Source organism: Camelus ferus, chromosome 14, assembly GCF_009834535.1.
Source record: "Camelus ferus isolate YT-003-E chromosome 14, BCGSAC_Cfer_1.0, whole genome shotgun sequence".
NCBI lineage: Eukaryota > Metazoa > Chordata > Mammalia > Artiodactyla > Camelidae > Camelus > Camelus ferus.
In genome coordinates, this window is record NC_045709.1 from 13,536,489 (window position 1) to 13,557,938 (window position 21,450).

Sequence of the window (21,450 nt, forward strand, 5' to 3'; positions counted from 1 at the left end):
TTTGTGCATCACTGCAACTCAGTGTTGGAGCTCAGAGCTCTTTCTTCCTATTAAGGTGACTCGATCCTGTGAGTAAACAGGCAATGCTGTTATGACTAAATGTGAAGCCAGTGAACATCGTCCTGGAGGCCACGCTGAGGGTCAGTGGATGAGCCAAGATCACCTGACTCCTCAGCTCTATCTCATCTGCTCCTTTTAAGGTATAAGTGATCAACCACACATTCATCTGTGGCCAACTCAAAATTGCCAGGCATTCAGGCTGCCCACCCTAGACAGCCTTACCAACCTGCAGCCGTTCATAGCTTCTCAGCTCCAACTACCGGTTCCATATTTTCACTTTGCCATGTTATCTTCTCATTCATGGGAACTATTTTGGTTCCCGCCCTGGACTTTTGGACCAGTGTGTTTTCCCATTAGGACACCCCATCCATGTAATTCTGCTGCATCTCTCACTGCCAAGAAAGGATCCACATGAAATTTTTTTTTATCATTTTCTTTGTTAAATGGGTGCTGTGACAGAGAAAAAGCTGAGTGAATTTTCCACTTGAAGCATAGATTGTTTAAAGAAATCGAGGTATTAAGCACAGTATGCAATGGTATTTTGCCATGCTGGATTGATGACACCTCGTTCCCATGCCTCCACATTCCCCATATTTTGAGTGCTCTTCAATCAGAGTGGATTAAGATGTGAGGATTCATGTCATTTGTCCCTACATTCCTGCCAAACATGCTCCATCCAGCTAGGAGGACACAGTCTGGCGCTGTGTTTCCTACCCTCCTAAGAGTCTCAGGCTGCTTGAAAAGTACGGGCAAGCTTGATAGTGTTTGTTTAAATTTAACACAAACTAAGATACATTTTACTCCATGGATACTTCATTGGAACCTCAAATCACAGGACTTGACATAATTATGTCAACTTTTATTTATTCATGTAAATCTACATTAATCATGTGCAGCAGACTTTAAACAAACCTTTGGAGAAAACTATAAAACAGAAGACAATGAAGGTTAACCTCGGTGTGATTTTTAACCTCTGAAAGATGTGTTTTATTTCAAAATTATCTCTATAATGATTTGATAGTATGTATTCCTTTGTATTTAATACAGACAGTTTAAAATATGTTTAAGAAGTATTTAAAATAAAATGATAAAATCAAAAAAAGAGAAAAGAACTTATACAACATAAAACAAAAATTGATAAAAATAATTCTATCTAATGCAGACTGATTGACAACAAAGAACGAGAAGGCAGTTATGCAATTTTCTGTATTTTATGCTCCATCTAGGTGGTGAAACTAGCACCCTTTATTTTTGTTGGAACTAAATCCTTTTGAAAAACCAGCTTAGCAATGTTTAGCAAAAGCAAAACCAAAGAAAAAGGTAGTCATAATTAATCACTCTTTCATGCATTCAAAATGGAGATGATTAAGTAAATTACAGTGTATTTTAACACCATACAAGTTAAAATATTGCACAATCATCACAATAATATTGAGAACACTTAAAATCTATCAAGGGATAAATACCAAATACCAACTGAATATCATGTGGATTAAATAATGTCATAATTAATTTAAATATGATGTGAATGCTAAGTCTCTTTAGCAAGCGTTAGAGGTTTTCATGTGGATAAGACTTTCTGAGCACAAAAGTAAAGCAGATATTTAGCTTATATGAAACCCTATACACATGGCATTCATTCACCCTCAAAGTTTGGAGTCCTATTTTAATGAATGAGTGACAGGCTACACTGAGCAATGTTAGGGGGGAAAAAGACTGATACATCTGATTAGTAAGATGAAAATAACGTTAACAGTCTTTATAATAAAAATTTACATAAAACCTAAAACATGGAAATATTTGAAATAAATACAGATTTTTCAAAAGGTTAATAAGTATATTTTAAAAATAATGGTGAAGAAAAACAGGTGAATTCTACCATTCAAGAAACATATTATTCCAGTCTTTCACAGACATTTCTAACTTTATGAGACTAATACAGCCTTGGCATCAAAAATCTGAAGGGGACAGTGTAAGAAAGGAAAATTCTGGCCCAACAAAAATATAAATGCAAAAATCTCAAGCAGTTTATTAGAAAACCCTATTAATGTAATTCACTACCTTAACAGGTAAAGGAGAAGGAAATAAATGATTATTTCACTAGATGCCAAAAAAATAAAGCCTTTGATAAAATTTTTATCCTTCTATGATAAGGAAAAAAAAACAACTAAGCAAACCGGGAGTGAAACAGACAAAAGACTTTCCTTGATTAAGAGAATCTATTAAAAAAAATCTAAATCTTGTATCATTCTGAACAGTGAAATATTAAAAGCATTTTTATTAGTATCAATAACAAAACAAGGATTCTCAATATTTTTTCTCCATACAGTACTCTACTGGAGGCTCTGTTTTGAATAACAAAAAGAGTAAAAATAAAAAGTATAAAGACTCGAAGAGATAAAAAGTATATTCACATAATGTGTCGACATAAAAACAAAATGTAATCTGTAAATTATTATAATTAATTAGAAAGCTTATCTAAGTCATGATATGAAACATTATTCTAGAAAACTCAAAGGCATTTTAGACCCTAATCAAAGTTGGCCTATATGTTACTAACACTAGCTCTAACAAATTAGAGTTTAAAATTTTAAGTGAGTGTACAAACAAATATGTGTCGTAGGTACTTGTAAAAGGGGAACATTTTTAACAGTAACAAAAATATAAATTGTCTAGGCTATGTCTTACCTAACATGTGCAGGAGTTTCAAGGGGAAAATTATAAAAGCCCCTTCGTTCCTAACTGAAATCTGAGTCTCTCTGGCAGCATCAGTCACACCACTGGGTTTGGTTCCTCAGTGGCTATTTCATAGCATTGTTCTCTCTTTCATTCCAGCCCCTCTGCCCCAGTTGAATTGGCTATACAGTATTCCCATCACTTAAAGATTTTGGCCTCAGACATGGTCACACTGCTCAACACGGTCTTGTTTGACTTCTCTGATGATAACATGTGGTTAGTCCTAGAATTACCCTGGCTTTTCTAAACCTATTTCCTTCCTTCCCAGACAGTTATCTTTAACGCCACCTCACCTCAACCACCTGCTCCCCTGGCCATACCAAGAACTGTTATTCTCATTAATGATACAACCTGCAAAGCTGTAGTTTCTTTCCTGCTCACTCTACCTAGTGCCCATAAGCTAAACTTTTCTTGGGTCCTCGACCCTCATAATGTCACTTCCTTAATTAAAATTTGATAGTCCATCCCTGGTGCCCCTCTCTACAGACAAGTTTCCGTCACTCCCTTTGTAATATTATCTGGTAAAATCCCATTTCTGGTATAGCCTGTACCTGACTAGCCAGAGGGGCCTTAAGAAAAACAGAACCCTTTCAATTACTTTAACTCCAAATGTTTAATCACTAATTTCAAATGGGTACTTTGTGGAGCCTGGCCATCCTACTACATTTCCTGGGTATGTATACTTCCCCCACCTTCCTCGATGATGAGTTCATTTTTCCCTCTTTTTCCTCAAACACCCAACAAGTCTGCAGCTCCTCTCCCCTTCTCTCTCTCAAGTGATGTCTTTATCTCCTATTTTACTAAGAAGACAGAATCAATCACGAGAGAACATTCATTTGCTTCCACCACCATAGCTACCAACCTGCCAGAATACGTACCTTACTATTCGAGGATTTCACACTCTTCTTGCATTTCTCAATATCCTTTGCAGGTCATTCTTCCTCTTCTTAACCTCTAAAATGTAATATGCTGGGGCTCAAGTTTCCGACTTCTCTTTTCTACCTCCACTCACTTCTCATTTGCGACATGGCACCTAAGCTTATGACTTTAAATTCTATTTGTATGCAGATGACTCTCAAATGTCTGTCTCCAGATTTCTAACATCTCAGACTTAACATGCAAAAAACAAATCTTAATCTTTATTTATTGCCAAAGCTCTTCTTCCAGGATGTTGTCGGTAAATCGCAGTTCCATCTGCCTAAGCCAGGATCTTTTGTCATCACTGATCTCTCTTTGTGATATTATATCTCACACCCAATATCTAGTCCATTAGCAAATTTGTTGCCTTTGCCTTCATAATATATCCAATATTGGACCACTTCTCAAACTCTGTACTGAAATTTATTTCAGCCATCTACGACTATTTTTTAATGAAGGTACTGGGAATTGAACCCAGGACCTCATGCATGCTAAGCAGGCACTCTACCACTGAGCTATACCCTGCCCCCTATTTCAGCCATCTAGAACTCTTGCCTTGATTATTGAAAATTTTGCTTGATTATTATTCATTTTTCCTGCTTCCACCTCAGTTACCCTTAGTCCATTCTCAACACAGTGTAGTCTTGTAAAGGTGGTCAGAGTGCCACTTCTCTGCTTGAAATGCTCCAGTGATTTTTCATCTCACTGGGAGGAAAAGCCAGAGTGCTTAAAATGGATTAAAATGCCTCATCCGCTCCTCACCTGCCACTTTCCTTTAACCTTGTCTCCTGCTGCTCTTCTGTTCAATAACTCAACTTCCATCAAATTGACTAGATATATTAATCATAATTTATGCCTCAAGATCTTTGCACTTGCTGTTCCCTCTTCTAGGAATGCTCTGCCCTTAGATAGACGCTTAGCTTGTTCTTTAAGTTTCTTCAGCCTTTTATTCAAATGCCACCATACCACTAGGACTTCCCTGTTATTGCATATAGGGCTGCAGTCTCTCTTTGCTTCTGACACTATTTCCTCTTACTCTACTGGGCTTTTCTCCAGAACCATTACCATTTGACATTCCATCACTCACTGATGTATTCATTCAAATGTTCATTCATGCTGTGTGTTGAAACCCTCTCCTCTCTTTCTAGAATGCAATTTGAGTAAAGGCAGGGATTTTATCTTGTTTACTGCTATATTCTCCAAATGCTGAAGATTGGCATAAAATTGGTGCCCCAAAGTTTTACTGAATGGCTGGAGGAACACAAGTTGGCACGTACAGACTATAACTAACATGAGAGCAGCTAACGTGCGTGAGTTCATATATGTAGAATGAGGAGAACGCTCGGCTAAAGTTTGATCCCTGAAGAAGCAGTGGTCAGGGGTTGAATCAGCGAAGGGGCCCCAGGAAGTGGGACTGAGAAAGAGCGACCAAAGAAAATGATGATGATAGTGGTGATGGTAATTATAATAATCACACGATATTTTGTGTCATCAGACATTATAGAAAGCACACGTTTATGTTCATCATGACTTTTCATCCTTAAAAGAACCCTAGTGGGTAAAGACCATAATAATCTCCATTTTACAGATGAGAAAAATGGAAGTTAAGGAGTGTTCAATAATGTTTCCAAAGCTACAAACCATCGTTTGGACAGCCTGTATTTGAACCCGTACGCTACCAAGTCATGGAAATCAAAAGACTGGTGGCTTTCAAAAAGGAGACACTCATAAATACTGTCAACTAGAATCTCTGATCAGAATTTATGTGTAATTCTTATAAAATTAAGTAGAAAATTGACCTGTGAGCTATATTTTCAAAGAAGAAAGATTTCATTTAGATATCATTTAATAGATTCTCCTTCAATGTAATAGATATAAAAAGAGAGAGTTTTAAAAATAAAAGTGATATCTATGAATTGAATGATCTGGAAGTGAGCGATAGTAATCCTCTAGTTATTTGAGTGATTAAATCTAGCCAAAGCTGATGGTGATTTAAAGTTGCTATTTGTTTTGCTGGAGAGGGTGTGGAGAAAAGGGAACTCTCCTACACTGTTGGTGGGAATGTAAATTGGTGCAGCCACTATGGAAAACAGTATGGAGGCTCCTTTAAAAAACAAAAAATAGAGTTACCATATGATCCAGCAATCCCACTCCGGGTAGATATCTGGAGAAAACTCTAATTTGAAAAGATACGTGCACCCCAGTATTCATAGCAGCATTATTTACAATAGCCAATATGTGGAAGCAACCTAAATGTCCACAGACAGATGACTGGATAAAGAATATATAGTGTGTACACACACACACACACACACACACACACACACACACACTCACACACACACACACAATGAAATACTACTCAGCCATAAAAAGGAATGAAATAATGCCATTTGTGGCAGCATGGATGGACCTAGAGATTATCATACTAAGTGAAGTAAGTCAGACAAAGAAAGACAAATATCATATGATATCACTTATACATGGAATCTAAAATATGATACAAGTGAACTTATTTACAAAACAGAAACAGATTCACAGACATAAAAAACAAATGTATGGTTTCCAGAGCAAAGGGGAAGGATAAATTAGGAGTTTGGGATTAGCAGGTACATACTACTATTTATAAAAATAGAGAAGCAACAAGGTCCTACTGTATATCACAGGGAGCTATATTCAATATTTTGTAATAAACTATAATGGAGAAGAATATGAAAAAGATTATGTATATATGTCCGTATAACTGAATCACTTTGCTGTCCACCAGAAACTAACATGACAATTGTAAATCAACTATGCTCAGTAAAAAAAAGTTCCTATTTGTTCGATGTCTCCTTAGGAGTTGAAATAAATTTCTCCAGTTCTTTATCCAGGATACAAATGACATTATAGTTATTACAGCGTGCCTATAGCAGAATACAACAAAGAGCCCATGCTGTTTTAGGAGATACACAGTGTAAATGTTCAGTAATGAAAAGTACATGCTCCCAGCTTTGACCTCTACACTCACGGGACTGGCTGGCCAGGAAATAATTGTTCTAGCTTTCCGATGAATCAAGCACAATAATTTGGACTGTGTTTATGTGAGGAGAAGCAGATAATCCAGCAAAACTGAGCAAAACAGTTTTCTACTCTTTCTCCTAACAATCTCGGGCTTGTCACATAACACTAGTCCCTTCCTGTTATTTAGTGATTTATAGATTACAACGTGCTTTCACATTTAATCTTCACTGCAGCCCTGTGAGTATTAACTTCGAGAAGCCTTGGATATATATTTCTCCCATTCTTATTCCACGAGGAGAAGAAATATATTAAATACATTTCCACATTTCAAAATGGGAACACGGAAATGCAGAGAAATTAACTGGTTTTGTCATTTTTCACGCAACCGAAAATGGTGGAGGCAGGATTTAATGCCTATACTTGATCCCTGAGCTATTTCCAGGATCTCACAGCTGCTGTACCTGCAAGACATATAGTCTGTTGATTAAGAATTTAGACTCTGGTATCAAGCTGCCTAGATTTCTGTGTGACCACGGGTAAGCTACTGAACTTCTGTAAGGAGTGTTCTCATTTGTCCAAAGAGGATTACAATAATATGTACTTCCAAAAGTGGTTTTGAAGATTAACGAACATGAGAAATGGAAAGGTCCTAGCACACAGGGCACGGCACATAGTGAGTGCTTCACATCTGTTAGTTAGTGCTTGTGTCACTGTAATGGGACTCCAAGCACACTGGTCCTAACGGCGTCAATGAGTCAAAATGATTTTTTGCCAGATCCTCATTTACTGGGCTCAAGTGCGTATCATAATTGTCAAAGAGATCTGTCATCCATGCTATCATAGAATTATGTTTACTATGTGCCTCCTACACCTCTTCAAATCAATACGCACTGTATCTATTTGCTGATATTTTTAATTCAGAGTAGACTTGAAATTGACTCACGATAAAATATATAGCCAACACAATTTAAGATCAATGTTAACTTTAACAAAGTAAAAAGAGTTATTGATATTACATTACTTGTATTTATACTGGATGGATCACTAACCAAAGTTTGGGTAAAGTTCTAAGTAGTTCGTATGAGCACATTTAAAGAAGGTAAGAGAATCATAAATTGTACAATTTGCACTCCCTTGCTTTTCTCAGAAACTCCTCTTTCTATTTTTTTATAACTTATTTTTTAAAAAATGGATATTTATCTCTTCTGGTAAAATAAAAATAATAATACCCTTCCCTTTTCTCTGCCAGAAAAAAGTGCCAGGTTTATGACAGTTCAGGCAGCAGAGAAATAATAAGGTTGAGGTGGGTCCTGAATGTCTTGTCAACTTGGGTGAGTGGGAGAGAAGAGGCAGAAGCCAACAAGAAGACCATGAATGGAAATGCGACGCTGAAATGATCGGGCCGCGGGCTGTATGTCGGGGTGGACTACAAAGTAGATTGTAATACAGGTGTGGGCTTGATTCTACAGGTCTTTGTTCATCAGATAAAGTAGTTCAGATATAATTAGGTGATTCCAAGGACAGTCTTTGATATAGAGCAGATTCTCAATTAATGCTTAAAGAACCTAAAACGAGGAGCCTTTCTGTGACCGACTGTGCTAGAACTCTCAAAAAGGACAAAATGAAACTCAGCGCCAGCGCTCCAGATTGACACATACAGCATTCATTCAAGTTCAAATACTCAACAGCATCGTAGCGTTTTATGTAGGGAAATACCACGGTTACTTCAACCTTTCCCTTAGGAGAAGTGTTCAGGTGACACCCAAATTTCTATCATAATAGATAATGCTGAACTATAAATACAAAGTAATAGTATCACGGTGGCTGGTTTTCTGTACGAAGAGTTCCTGGAAGTAAGACTATGGTTCTCAGAATTTATGTAAGTGCCAGATACTTTCCAGCAAGGCTGTACCAAATAGAGATAACTTCGTGTTGTTTCTTAATATTTTTTACTGATATTTTATTTTTCTAATCTTTTGCATTAGGTAGGAAATCCAACATAAGAGTGACTGACAATGGTGAGAATGAACATTGTAGTCTTATTACTAATTTTAATAGGAAAACCTTTCAGTCCTTATTATGAGGTTTGCTATTGATTTTTGGTAAATAGGCTTTATTGTAGGAATGGTGATGGAATCGATCCAACACCTGTTCATGTGTGGTAGCATCACATTTGATAAAAAATACCTGAAGGTTTTGGAAACACTTCACTGCACCACTCATAGATGCATTCACTCCTTCAATAACTGTTTATTTGTTCATGTAGCATTATTTATTATTCATATGCCAGCATTAGAGCCAGGCTCAAGTTAGTGAACAAAACCGGCACAGTCCCTGCCCTCACGGAGCTTACATTCCAACGCAGAGACAGACAGTTACAATCAGGTAAATGTGTATCAAGCTCCCACTAAGGGCCATGCCTTGCTCTAAGTGCTCTATTACATAAACCCATGTGACTCTCAAAACAGTGCCACAGGTAGGTACTTTTATTGGCCCATTTTACAGATGAGGAAAGTGAAGCACAGAGAGATTCAGTAATTTGACCAAGGCCACGCAGGGAGTGTAAAGTAAAAACTTGCAGTAAATCCAAGCAATCTGACTCCAGTGTCTGTGAAAAATAATTCATTGTAATGAATTATAGTGAAAAGTATAATAAAAGGATTTACATTTCTGAAATAAGCCCTGTTTGTACACTATATTTTATTATTTTCATACACAGTTGGATTTGCTAATAGTTATTCTGGTGGTCTCCTTTCCAGAGAATTTTTAACTTCATTTCATTTTCTTTTTGATCCTTGGGTTTTTTAGAAGGGGATTTCTTACTTTGTTAACTCCTAAGGTTTGGGTTATTTATTGCTTATTTAAAATTCAAAAGTGAGAAATTGACACAACACTGTAAACAGACTATACCTAAATTAAAAAAATACAGAAGTAAAGGAGAGAGCTAAATCCGAGAAGATAAACAATAAGTATAAAATAATATGGAAACCAAAACTAATACTATTTGTTATCACATTAATATGAATAGGCCAGTTGCCCCTAATTAAAAGACAGCGGCTCACATACATATGAGCTGAATTAAGGAAGATCTATGTTGCTTCTAAGAGACTCAGTAAAATAAAGTGATATTTTGTTTTTTTATTTTCTAATCTCAGACCCTATCCCCCCAGTTCCTAGGTTACAGGGAGAGAGTTTATAACTGACTTCGAAATGATTATTGGATATTCTTTTTCCTTTTCCTTCAAGTATCTTTATTTATCAACCATATGACTAAATCCCAAGCACAATTCAAATAAGTATTTGAACTAACTCTAGATATTGCAAAATTCATGGCTCAGCCTTTTTTTTTTTTTTTCCATCTGGAGGGGAATCATTAATATTGGTTACAATACCTTCTGCAAAATTTTCTCGTATAAAGCATATGTGTGATGTTCCTTCTGAATTCCAGGATAACTAAGACACAGATATTTTTCTTTTATCCTAATAGAGTGAGAACTTGCCTGGGTATAGAATTCTTCAGTCACATTTTTTGTTAAAAATTGTTTGTAGATGCAGTTACACTGTCTTGCAGATTTTGATAAGTGAAGATGAGAAATTTGATGGTAGTTGCATTTCCATTGGTACCCACTTATTCTGTGTATCTGATGACTCTACATTATTCCTCTTTCATAAAACCTTGGGAGTAGGGGCCATCCGCAGGATGTGTCTATTGTATACCATTGTTTTCATTATTTCAGCAAAAGACCTGATGAAACCTCTCAGTCTACAGACCAAATTTCCTTAGAACAGCAAAATTTCCTTTGCTGTTTATGCCTCATTTTTTGGTATGCATTTTCCTCATTGTTCTTTATTGTCGCCTAAAATATCATTTATTTACATGTTAAATCTTCTGGATCTTTCCCTAAAATTCCAGAATTCTCCCTCCTGAAGTTAATGTTCATGTGTGTGTCCATGTGTGTGCGTGTGTGTGTGTCCGTGCGTGTGTGTGTGTGTGTGTCTGTGTTGTGATCTATTTGTTCCACTTGATATTCAAAGACATTTATAATCATACAACACTCTGTCTTTGAATTAAGATGAATATCTTTTTTTATTTCAAAAATAATGCTTTCTTTCTTTCCTTTCCAGAAAGTCTTTCTAATTCTCTAATTGCCTCTCCTAGAAAACAGCTCTCTAGTTAGTGCTTTTTTCTAGAATTTTCTTAAAATTCTCATTTGAGTTTTCTGAATCCAATTTAATCAGCCTTGAAGAGTTCCTTAACTTAGGGATGCAATGGAGAAAATTCAAGGATATCTATGAATTAGGACAGAAAAATTACATCTATATTTTTACTAACTTCTGAGCAGAATATATACTTTCCTTCAATTATGGACATAGGCCAAAATATTAGCTTTGTAAACAGTTACTGTGTCTTTGTCAGTAGCCAAAATCATAGATATCTTCCTATCAGATCACAATTTTACTGTATATTTGATATATTTGTATGTTGATCTTGACTTTAAAATTAGTCTAATTACCTGCAAATCAAGTGTTTCATTTAATGCATTAATAGAGCATATAAGTTACCACATCACATACTTGATTTTAAATATATTTAAAATCTATAGTTAAATACTTTTTTTTTCTGGCATAATACTGTGCACTAATGTTTAGAAATATTCTTTCTGAATAAGCATCCACAGACTGCTCTGGATACCCAAGGGAGTTAGTGGCACATGAATATTTAAGAAGCCCTGATTTAGAGCCATATGTACCCATATGTATGTATGGTAACTGATCCCTTTTGAGCTGCTTTTTATAATTATTTTCCGGATTAAGTTTTCATTAGATGTCAGACTATTAGCATCTTTAAAATCTTAGTCACTCAGAAGCAGTAGAAGGCACAAGAGTCTTTCCTCTAAAAGATGGGCTGTGAACATACTGGTAAATTATTAGCTCTATGCTGGGACCAAGAGGGAATTCCTTTTTCTGCTCAAGTAATATTTTTGAATTCTGTTGAGTCTTTCCAGAAAACAGTTTGGGCCTAAAAAAAAAGTAAAGTTGACTTTGTTTAGATAAGATTGTTACTTAACTATTCATTCATTCATCCATCTGTCTCTTCATTCATTCATATGACAACCACCCGATTTTTGTGTAGGTTCATGGGTGAATATATTTGTAGTCCTGAGTTTTAAGAAATGTGAGTTTTAATACATTAGATAAAAAACGCTGAAGTGAAAAGCAAGATGAAACTAAAGAATTCAACACGTTTTTGTTGAAGCACTTGGAAAAAAATTCTCATAAATTTTCAATTATTGTGCTACCAACTGTAGTATGAATAAGGTTTTAAGGTCATAGCCATTTCATGTTACAGGGATAGCCTCTTTCATATGACAGTAGGACAGATCTTAGGAGACTTTCACAATATAACTAATTAAGAGTACAGATTAGAATATGGACCTATTTAGTCTTAATAATTTAGGATACACCAAATAATATTATGTAAGTACATCTCTTTTAATCAATTTATGCAACCTACTTTAACAAATGCTGAACTTAAGGAAATGAATCCTCTTAAATTGGATGAATTTCACTCCAGGATGAATTTCTCTCCTAGAAATGTATACTTCAGCATTAATAGTTCAAAAAATGCATGTGTTCGTGACAAAGAGACATTTCTATATTTGGATAGAATGTCACAGTCTAGATTTTACAGTATATGCCTCACACTGGTGTTGAGTCACTTCATGATAAAGCATTTGGGGATAAATTTGAGAAAAGCCATCCGTGTCTGAGTTAAGAGTAATCAGTTAAACTGATTAATGTGAGTTAATCAGTTTGTGCGTATGTCAATCATCCTTAATGCTATGTGACATGAAAAAGATTCAGTTAATAGTGTAACTAATGTTATGGTAAGGTTGAGAAAAAGACATTGAACAAATATGCATTCATAAAGCTTAGACAGAGGAAAAAGAGCGAACTTCCAGTTATGCAATGTAAGAAACAGGGACATGAATTTGGTTTCAGGATCATCTTTTAAATGCTTCTACTTAGTTGTAGATTACTGGGTGAATTATATAATTCAATCAGCTGAAATTTTTTTGATGCGTGAGTGTGTTGTTTATGAGTAATGTGGGTTTATATCTTCATGCATGTATGTTTGCTTGGGTGTAATGCTTTCATGTCTATAGAGTTTACGTCAGCTAAACTAAGTCAAGCAGACTGTGTTTTTTTTTTATCTTCAGCATTATGCTCCTGATTTTCATATGTATCCTTCAATATTCTGAATGGTAAATTTGAAAAACTTGGAAAAAAAGGTCTCGATCAAAACCAGTTTTAAGTAATAGCTACCGGGCACTTACAGTGACCTATTTATTTAATGTTAGAAAAATATGACCTTCACTTATAACATTGGAACCATAAAAGGAAAGAGAGACAGTTGTATATTGAAGATACTGAATAAAGCAAAGAAAAGGATGGAGACAGAAAATAGGCTGGTGAACGAAGAATGAAGAAGAGGGAGCAAGTCCATTTTCTGGATTATTCTAGATGTTTCTGAGCTCAGATGCCTTCTGTGTTAGACGTCTTTAAATTTCTGAGTATTGAGTAGATAGTCAAGCTGATAATCAACTTGGTAAACGTCTCAGCTGCAGCCACTGAGCAAATAGGAGCCTCTCAGTCACAGCTCTTTGCCGCCCTCTTCTTGGCCGTGATACTGCCATCTTCCAAGGCAAGAGGTAGTTTGGGAGGGCTGTCTCATTTTCGCAAGATGTCAGAAGTGTCCTTTTATCAGCTTTCATTTAGAGCCAGCTAAAGGGCAGAAGAGAGGAGAAGGAGGGCCCTTCTTGGATTTAGGACTTCTCTAGAAGCCCCCATGTCAGCGCTAGATTTTGCAAATGTGTCATTAGAACATTGCCATTCTGTAATGGAATTTTGAATTGTTTACTTCTGTTTACATCCAGCTTTCCCTCCCAGAAAAGTAGATATTAAAGAAACTGAAATCTGAACTGGAAACTAGCTCAGGGCATCTGGACTGCACCTCTCTTGTTCTCTGACGTCTTAGTCCATGCTTCTATTCCCCTCCTCCCAGACCCCTACCTCGCCTGCTTGACAGGTCTTAGTCATGGCCTTTCCTTTTCCATTGTTCACATAGCAATCGTTACCAGGCTCCTTTCTCTGCCTCCAACCACTCTACTTTCAAATTCAATAATCAAAATATTCTAGAGTAACATTAATACTTCAGAATTATCCCATTACCCTTCTGGTTCAACTCTTCTATGACTCCACTAATGTTTATAAAATAACGCTATTCAGAACCTTCCCTAGTCTTACCCTCATCTGCATGAAGGCACTTGACATTTATTTATCTCTATATGACTTATTCCATATTCTAAATTATTTTCTATGACTTCATCTTCCTTATTTTCTTCCTGTTGCTGTCATTTTCCTGTAACTTTCCTACATTGCTTGTTCCAACAGTCTTAAGTATGAATTCCTCCTAAAATCCTTTTCTGATTCTACCTAGTAAAAATAATCTCGTCTCTAGATTAATTTCCCTTTTGCTTTATTCATACTCTCCTTAGGGAATTTACTAAATTCTTATGCTAAAATCATTTGCATAGTATTCTACTGTGTGTGTGTGTGTGTGTGTGTGTGTGTATGTGTGCGTGCATCATACTTTTAGGACTAAGGAGAAAAATTATGTGATTATGAAGTATAAAAGGCCTTAGATAAGTTCAACACCCATTTCTCATAATAAATAATAAAATAAATTATTTTATTAAAACAGTTCAAAATGGTTGCTTGACATAATGAATGGCATAAATAAATAGGTGGCTAGAAAGACTGACAAGTAACTGAAATACCAAGTATAATTTGTTGTGGCCATAAAAATTGGTATCACTGCTTAATAACTCTTTAACCCAGAAATTCCATTCCTAGATACTGGGCCAATAGACATGGACAAAAATGTGCATAGGAGCAATATTCTTAATAGCCACAGATGGAAACCACACACGTGTCATCAAAAATAGAATGATAAATTGTGCCATGTTTATAAATCAAAATATTATGCAGAATAGAAGTAACAAAAACGAATACTACTAACTATATGAGTTAGTTTGGAACAGAGAAAGATAGACATAAAAAGTGTGTGCTTTATGATTCATTTATATAAAGTCAAAAAGTACGTGAAGGTTATCTGTGGTGATAGCAGTTTAGATTGGTGACTACAACATGTAATGACTGGGAGGTGACAAGAGGGAGGTTCCTGGGGTGCAGACCTTCTTCTAGATTTTTATCTGTGTCATGTCACACAGGTGTGTTCACGTTTTAAAAAGGTATCAAGCTGTACACTGATATTTACGCATTTACCATATTATGTATGCCGTACCTCAGTAGCAAGTTCAAAATGAATAATCATTGCAGTGAATCATAATATATTGAATGAAATAAAGGAAGAACCCGTGGGTCCAGGAGTAATTCTCAATAATTAAAAGAAGAAGAGGGCAAAATTGTACATACAGAAGAATGTAAGATATTAAACTTAGAAGGGATGGTAGAATAAGAAAAGCCCCAATTTTCAAACATGTAACTGATGCCGGAGTGTAGTTAGTACTCAGTCACAGGCAATTGATGAAGTGTTTTTGTTTTATCGTTATTTTTCAATGCAATCAGAGAAGCCCCAAAGCCTACATTCTGGGACCTGGATGAACATACATGCCTGCTGGGCTGGCTGCTCAGAGTCCCAGCAGGCCCTTGTCTGCCAAATAAATAAACAGTTTGTGTGTTTTGTTTGAATATAGTTGGCGAAAATCATGGCATTTTAAAAGCAGCAGTGATTTGGGGTTTTTTTGATTTTGGTTTTGCTACTTCATTTCATTCTTGACCAAAGCTTCCTTTAAACAGTAAATTATGGAAAATTGTCACACTAACGTAAAGGAATGGGTGGGGGACGCCTGTAAATTGTCTTCTAAAAAAATTAAATAAAATACTTAATATGTTAAAATATATATACACATATATAGTGTGTGTCTTATGAAATAAATGGATATTCAAAATGGCCAGATGAATTAAAAGCATATAAGTTGAATTATTCTTATATAAAAATTATACATCTACTTAAAAGTAGTGCAATTAAAGTCTCCTATGAGTTTTGTTTTTCTCTACATACTTGTTTTCTTTTCATCCTTTTGTGTTTTCAATCATATTCAACCAGCAGCATATTTTAATGACACGTGGCATCACTTTTTCTGCCATGCCTGTTTCACTTGTCCTTCTGTAGCATTTATTTTCATAGATGCCTCTACGACTTTCTACCAGCAGGAAGAAATATTAAACCAGAAACTGCAAAGCAGCATGGTGTAGTGCAATACATAGAGGTTTGAGTGTCAGACAGATGGACCTGGGTTCCAGCCGCAGGACTTCTGCTTCCTCACCGAGAGACCATGTCTATAAAGTATGAATAATGAATAGTGAGGGTTAATGTGCTTAACAGATGCCTACTGAATAACGCCTATTAAATTATTTTTGACATTACTATTCCTAGAGTATAACCCAAAGGAAGTTATTGAAGGAATGAATGGTGACCTGATTTATGGGGAAGCATTTATTTCTAATAAAACAGTGATGTTAGCACTGGAGCATCTCTTGTTATCTGGAAAACATACTATAAAGGGATAGATGAAAACTGAAGGCCGAGAGGCCAGCTCTCTTATGTTCTGCTGCCACATTTAAGCATAGGCTGGATTTTAGGAATGCAGAAGATAAAACAAACAAACAAGCAGAAAACCTGATTGAGGAATTAAAAAAAATTTTTTTCCTATGGCAGATGAAAAGCTTGGGTTTAAAATAGATCATAACTATTTTTCAGTGTATTTCTTGATTATTTAAGGAGGCCACATCTCTGGGAAAGAAAAGCAAAGATTGTCAGTCGGGAGAAAAGGTGGGAGCAAGAAAATCTTTCATCAAGTAAAGAGCTTTCGTAGCCACTTATTTCAGATTTTTCGTAAAATGTCACAATCCGGATTAAACAAAGAAGAATGTGTCATTACATTGGAAAGCTTTTTTTCCCCTCTAATTTTTTCTTGTCTTGTGAGGGGGAAAAAAGCCCCATCTTTCTTGCAAAAAAAAAAAAAAAAAAGTACTGGCAAAAGATTTATGAATTTTGTTCAACATTGCTATAGCATGCTGTTTGAAATTCACCAGCTTGAGCAAATGAGTAACTTCTGCTTTCTTCTTTCTAGGTGCCGCCAATACTCCTTGATAAGCAGTTCTCTGAATTCACTCCGGACATTACACCAATCATTTTGGCAGCCCATACAAATAACTACGAGATAATAAAACTTTTAGTCCAGAAAGGGGTGTCAGTGCCCAGGCCCCACGAGGTCCGCTGTAACTGCGTTGAGTGCGTGTCCAGCTTGGATGTGGACAGCCTCCGCCACTCACGCTCCAGACTCAACATCTACAAGGCCCTGGCCAGCCCCTCCCTCATCGCCCTGTCAAGTGAAGATCCTTTTCTCACAGCCTTTCAGTTGAGTTGGGAGCTCCAGGAACTGAGTAAGGTGGAAAATGAATTCAAGTCAGAGTACGAGGAGCTGTCACGACAGTGCAAACAATTTGCTAAGGACCTCCTGGATCAGACAAGAAGTTCCAGAGAGCTGGAAATCATCCTGAATTACCGAGATGACAATAGTCTCATAGAAGAGCAGAGTGGAAATGATCTCGCGAGACTCAAATTGGCCATTAAGTACCGTCAAAAAGAGGTGAGTGTTGCCAGACCTTATCCATCCAAATACTACAGAATTTAAATCACGGTGAGGTTGGGGTTTTAAAGCATTTTCTATTTAACTGTAAGGGGATGATATTTGTTGTTTGTCAGGTTACTGATTATGAAGCACGTTCAATAAACGGTGTAATAGTTGGTGATGGTTTTTGGCATCTGTGTCAAAATGTACACATTTACTGGGGGATAACAGTAAAACTGTTGAATTTTAGAATCTCTGCACTGAAAGTTCTGGTTCTGTCATTTATAAGTCTTGTTACTTTGAAGGGTCACACAGATCTGAAGCTTCCGTTTAAATGGACTTATTTATAATATTTGATTATGTATATTTTTTATATATAAAAAATACTTTCCCTATAGATTTCTAGGAAGTGTAAAATGAATGGATGTGTATGAAGGCTCTTAGTGATAAAGTCTGACATTAATAAAATACATAATCAGAAGTTATTAATAAAGGAAAGCCAACAGCAGAAAGAAAGTACTGAAATTTCTCTCATGTCTGGCTTAGTTTCTTGATTTGTCACAGGAATGAGAAGTTAATGAAGTTAATTGCAGGAGAGTAATAAATTTTTCAGTAGATTTCCATGGATTTGAGTATTAAATAAGGAAAACTCAGATCTATTACACTTATCCCTTAGCATAATGGTTTTTTCTTCCATCACTGGGTTTGAGTAAGTTCTCAAAAATCTGTTTACATCTACGTCCAGAAAATACTGGTTTTCTGTTCACTGATGAATTACAGTAATGAAGAACAATAGTTGGGAAAAAACTATATATGTGTATAAGATGAAAAAGAAAGGAAATGAAAAAGAAACTTCTGAATAAAAAAGAGTATTCTATTTTTTTTAACTTGGCCCTGATTATTCCACATCATCACTGGCTACTTTATCTATTGCTGCTTACTAAATACTTAAGGTTCGAGATACCAGAATTTGCTTCTTTGAATTTTTCCTGTAGTTCTTCGGCCAGTTGTTATGGGAACCTGAAACTAATTGAAATGATCTTTTCCCTGAACAGTTAAGGAAACAGCTTCATTTTGTGTGTATTTCCTCTGATTCTAAAATCACAGGCAATGGTTTGAGCCACGTCAACAGTATCACCTCATTTTGTAGGTTCTTGTGTTTAGAACTCAGGGTCCCGCTTTCTAAAAGGACTAGAATAATTTTAATATGCAACTAGAAGAAACTGATGAAAAACTTCACTTGGTTAAGGGTTTTAAAATACTAAATTAGAAAATTTAAAGTGATTGCATTCATTGGAACTGATCAAACACTAAATATACATTGTTCACTGTTTTGTTCCTGAACCACTAAAACTGTTCATCCCAACTGAACATTTTTTTCGTTGCTTAGGTTCTTTTGTACATGTTAGGAGTATACAAAGCGAACTCAGCTTCAAAACTTGTCAAACAAAAAGCCACAAATTGAATCCTTCGTTAGATGTTTCAGAAGCAAAGTAATAGAAAGCATTTGGTAATTTCTAACACTTCTTTCCAGATGCTTGTACTTCTTGCTAAAATGAAGTTGTGGAATTCGAGGGCTGAAGGATGGCTAAAATCATAAAACATACTATAAGAAAATAAGAATTAGTAAGATCTTTTAAAATATACATTTTTTAAAAGATGCTGCATTTGCATTTCCTCTTTAAATCTTCTGAGATTATGGTGGAGAAAAAATTAAAACAAAATTCTTACAGAGTTTTTCTGGAGTATCCTTTATTCACTATCAAAGAGCAGATTTCCCTGGAGTGGACCATTTTTCCAAAGCAAAGTAAATTCAGAGGGCTAATAGCATTATAAAACCAAGAATAAGGTTTCACTTTGGTATAAATTCTTTGAAATTGTGGCTTGTGTTTTATGAAACATATTCCTACATTGTTCAGAAATGATCGATTTCAGAATATTTAAGATTTTCTGGTAAGGTCATATGTGTTAAATGAAACTCTGCTTTAGCATTAATGTCTTGCCTTTTTACCTTTTCACCACAAGTTTTCCTTGTTTCAGCCTAAAAAAGTTTCAAGTTTGTCTTTCGTCCATCTCTTATGTTTTTGGAATGGCTTCCCATTAGTTTTCACATGGCTGAGTGCTACTCAGTCTTTAAAGCACATCTCCAGTCTCCTCACCCAAAGGGAGACTCCATTAAAGCAATGCCCCTCCATGTGGTCTCTGGGATGAATGCCCCTTGTTATTCGCACTCTGGATTGCATTGTATTGCTGCCTTTCACTTGCCTTCTCTAGGCCATAAATGTCAGGAGCACAGCTGTCCTATTCACCAGTCATACCTCAGTACCTGATGGAGAAAAGATACTCAGTATGCGTTGCTCTCAATATGCTCAGTATGAATGCACTTGAATGAAGGTGCAGAATCTCTTAGTTCTGGAAGAGTCCCCGCATGTTTCTTTGCCTGATTAATTTGTTTAGGTTAATTGCCTTCCTCTGAACTCAGATATTAGAACAATTCATGTTAGCAAGACTTGATTGCAGACTTGTTCTGATACTTCTCTAATATCATCCAAAAAGGAAGGCCAGCATTCATTGTGTGTTATTTTACAGGCATAGAAAAAGGAATTATTGCTTCTATTAACACCAGACTAATGATTTTAGAGCTGTGTTGATTACCTACTGGTAAAAGAAAGACCATCTAGGAGCTAGCAATCTGAATCAGTAAACGTGAGGGACTTGGTTAAGTCATTAACATGGTTTAGAATACTTAAACCTCCAAACAAACCTATGAACTATAAACTCTCTTTTTCTCCTGTGAGCAATCTGACTGCTCAATAAGGTGCATCGTTACTCTGTTAAATCTTGGAGCCCAGATGCAAATCCAGATCTTAACCACAGAAGTTTTGCTGTAACCCTCAGGCCACATTGCCTCCACCTAGATATCCTGGTAAGGGTGTGGTGAACCTGATCAGCTTGGAGCTCCTCGCCTAGTTCAGTGGAGCCCAGAACTGTGTGTCATGACTCAGCTTCTTCGTAATTAAGCCCTAATTTCAACAGGAAGCTTTTTTGTTTTCTCATTTTAAAGAAGGACTTGATATTTCCAAAGAGTGCAGAGGCCCTTCTTGCTTTCTTCCTTACTTTACTTTTTAAATTTTTTTTTTTTCTTCAGATAATAATCGTTATTGTCTCATTGTGAGACGGGAACAGAGAAAGTCTCCTTGACCAAGGTTAGACACCAGCATCCCATCCCAGTGTTACTGATCAAAATGAATAGTGTCAAAGGAAGCCAGAAAAATATAGAACCAGAATCCATACCCTTAGAACTGATTCTCCCGCTACGTGTGAGGTAACGTTGAGAGGTGGCTGAAGACATGCCTTAGACGAGGAACTTGTCCTTTGGTCCCGAGCATAATTTTCGCAGATCCGGAATTTATGGCAGTTAAAATTACTTTCATGCTGTCTTTCCTCTCGCCTAATATTAGTAAAATCATTGAACATGGAGGAAGAGCTTGACACATTTCTTAAGTATTTTTACAGCAAAGACCTTACCTAGTTTTAGTTCCACATGGCTGACAACATTGTGAAGTAACGAGTCCAAAAGCAAAGAAGCTTAGATGTGGAAGAATAACAGAAAGCAGTGAAATACGTTATTTTGGATGAAAAGACTACAATTCAGCCTCTTTATAGCTGTTCAAATTAAAGTGAAAAAAAGATCATCTTTACGTAGTCAACAGCATATGTTCTTTTGAATTTACTTTTCCCTTTTCCTGAAGGTATGTCAATAGTTTTGCAGCATTAACGTTTCAGCGCCTGCCTCTGTATAAAGGATGAAGCCATGGCTGTTGAAGCAACATTAACTTTGGTACTAATCTGAGTTCTGTCTTAGAAATGAAGGGAGTTGCTAAAGAGGAAGGAGAGCAACCCACACTTGAACAGCCCTCTACTCATACCTGTTCATCCCATTTTGGAGCAGTGAGAGAAACGTGAAGAGCTTCAGGTCAACCAGATGCCTTCCACAGCATGAGGCATTGGA

General features: G+C 36.2%; 1 protein-coding gene across 5 annotated transcripts in view; it reads left to right on the forward strand.

Moving 5' to 3' along the window:
- Positions 1 to 21,450, forward strand: part of TRPC4 (transient receptor potential cation channel subfamily C member 4) — a 170,706-nt gene that overhangs the window by 64,904 nt on the left and 84,352 nt on the right. For 4 of the 5 annotated variants that reach the window (XM_032496268.1, XM_032496266.1, XM_032496267.1 and 1 more), the window contains one exon: positions 16,938 to 17,456. In XM_032496268.1, the coding sequence (XP_032352159.1) occupies positions 16,938 to 17,456 (519 nt within the window). Of the gene's footprint in view, positions 1 to 16,937; positions 17,457 to 21,450 lie in introns of those variants that run through there. The other variant, XM_032496270.1, reaches the window with a different exon arrangement.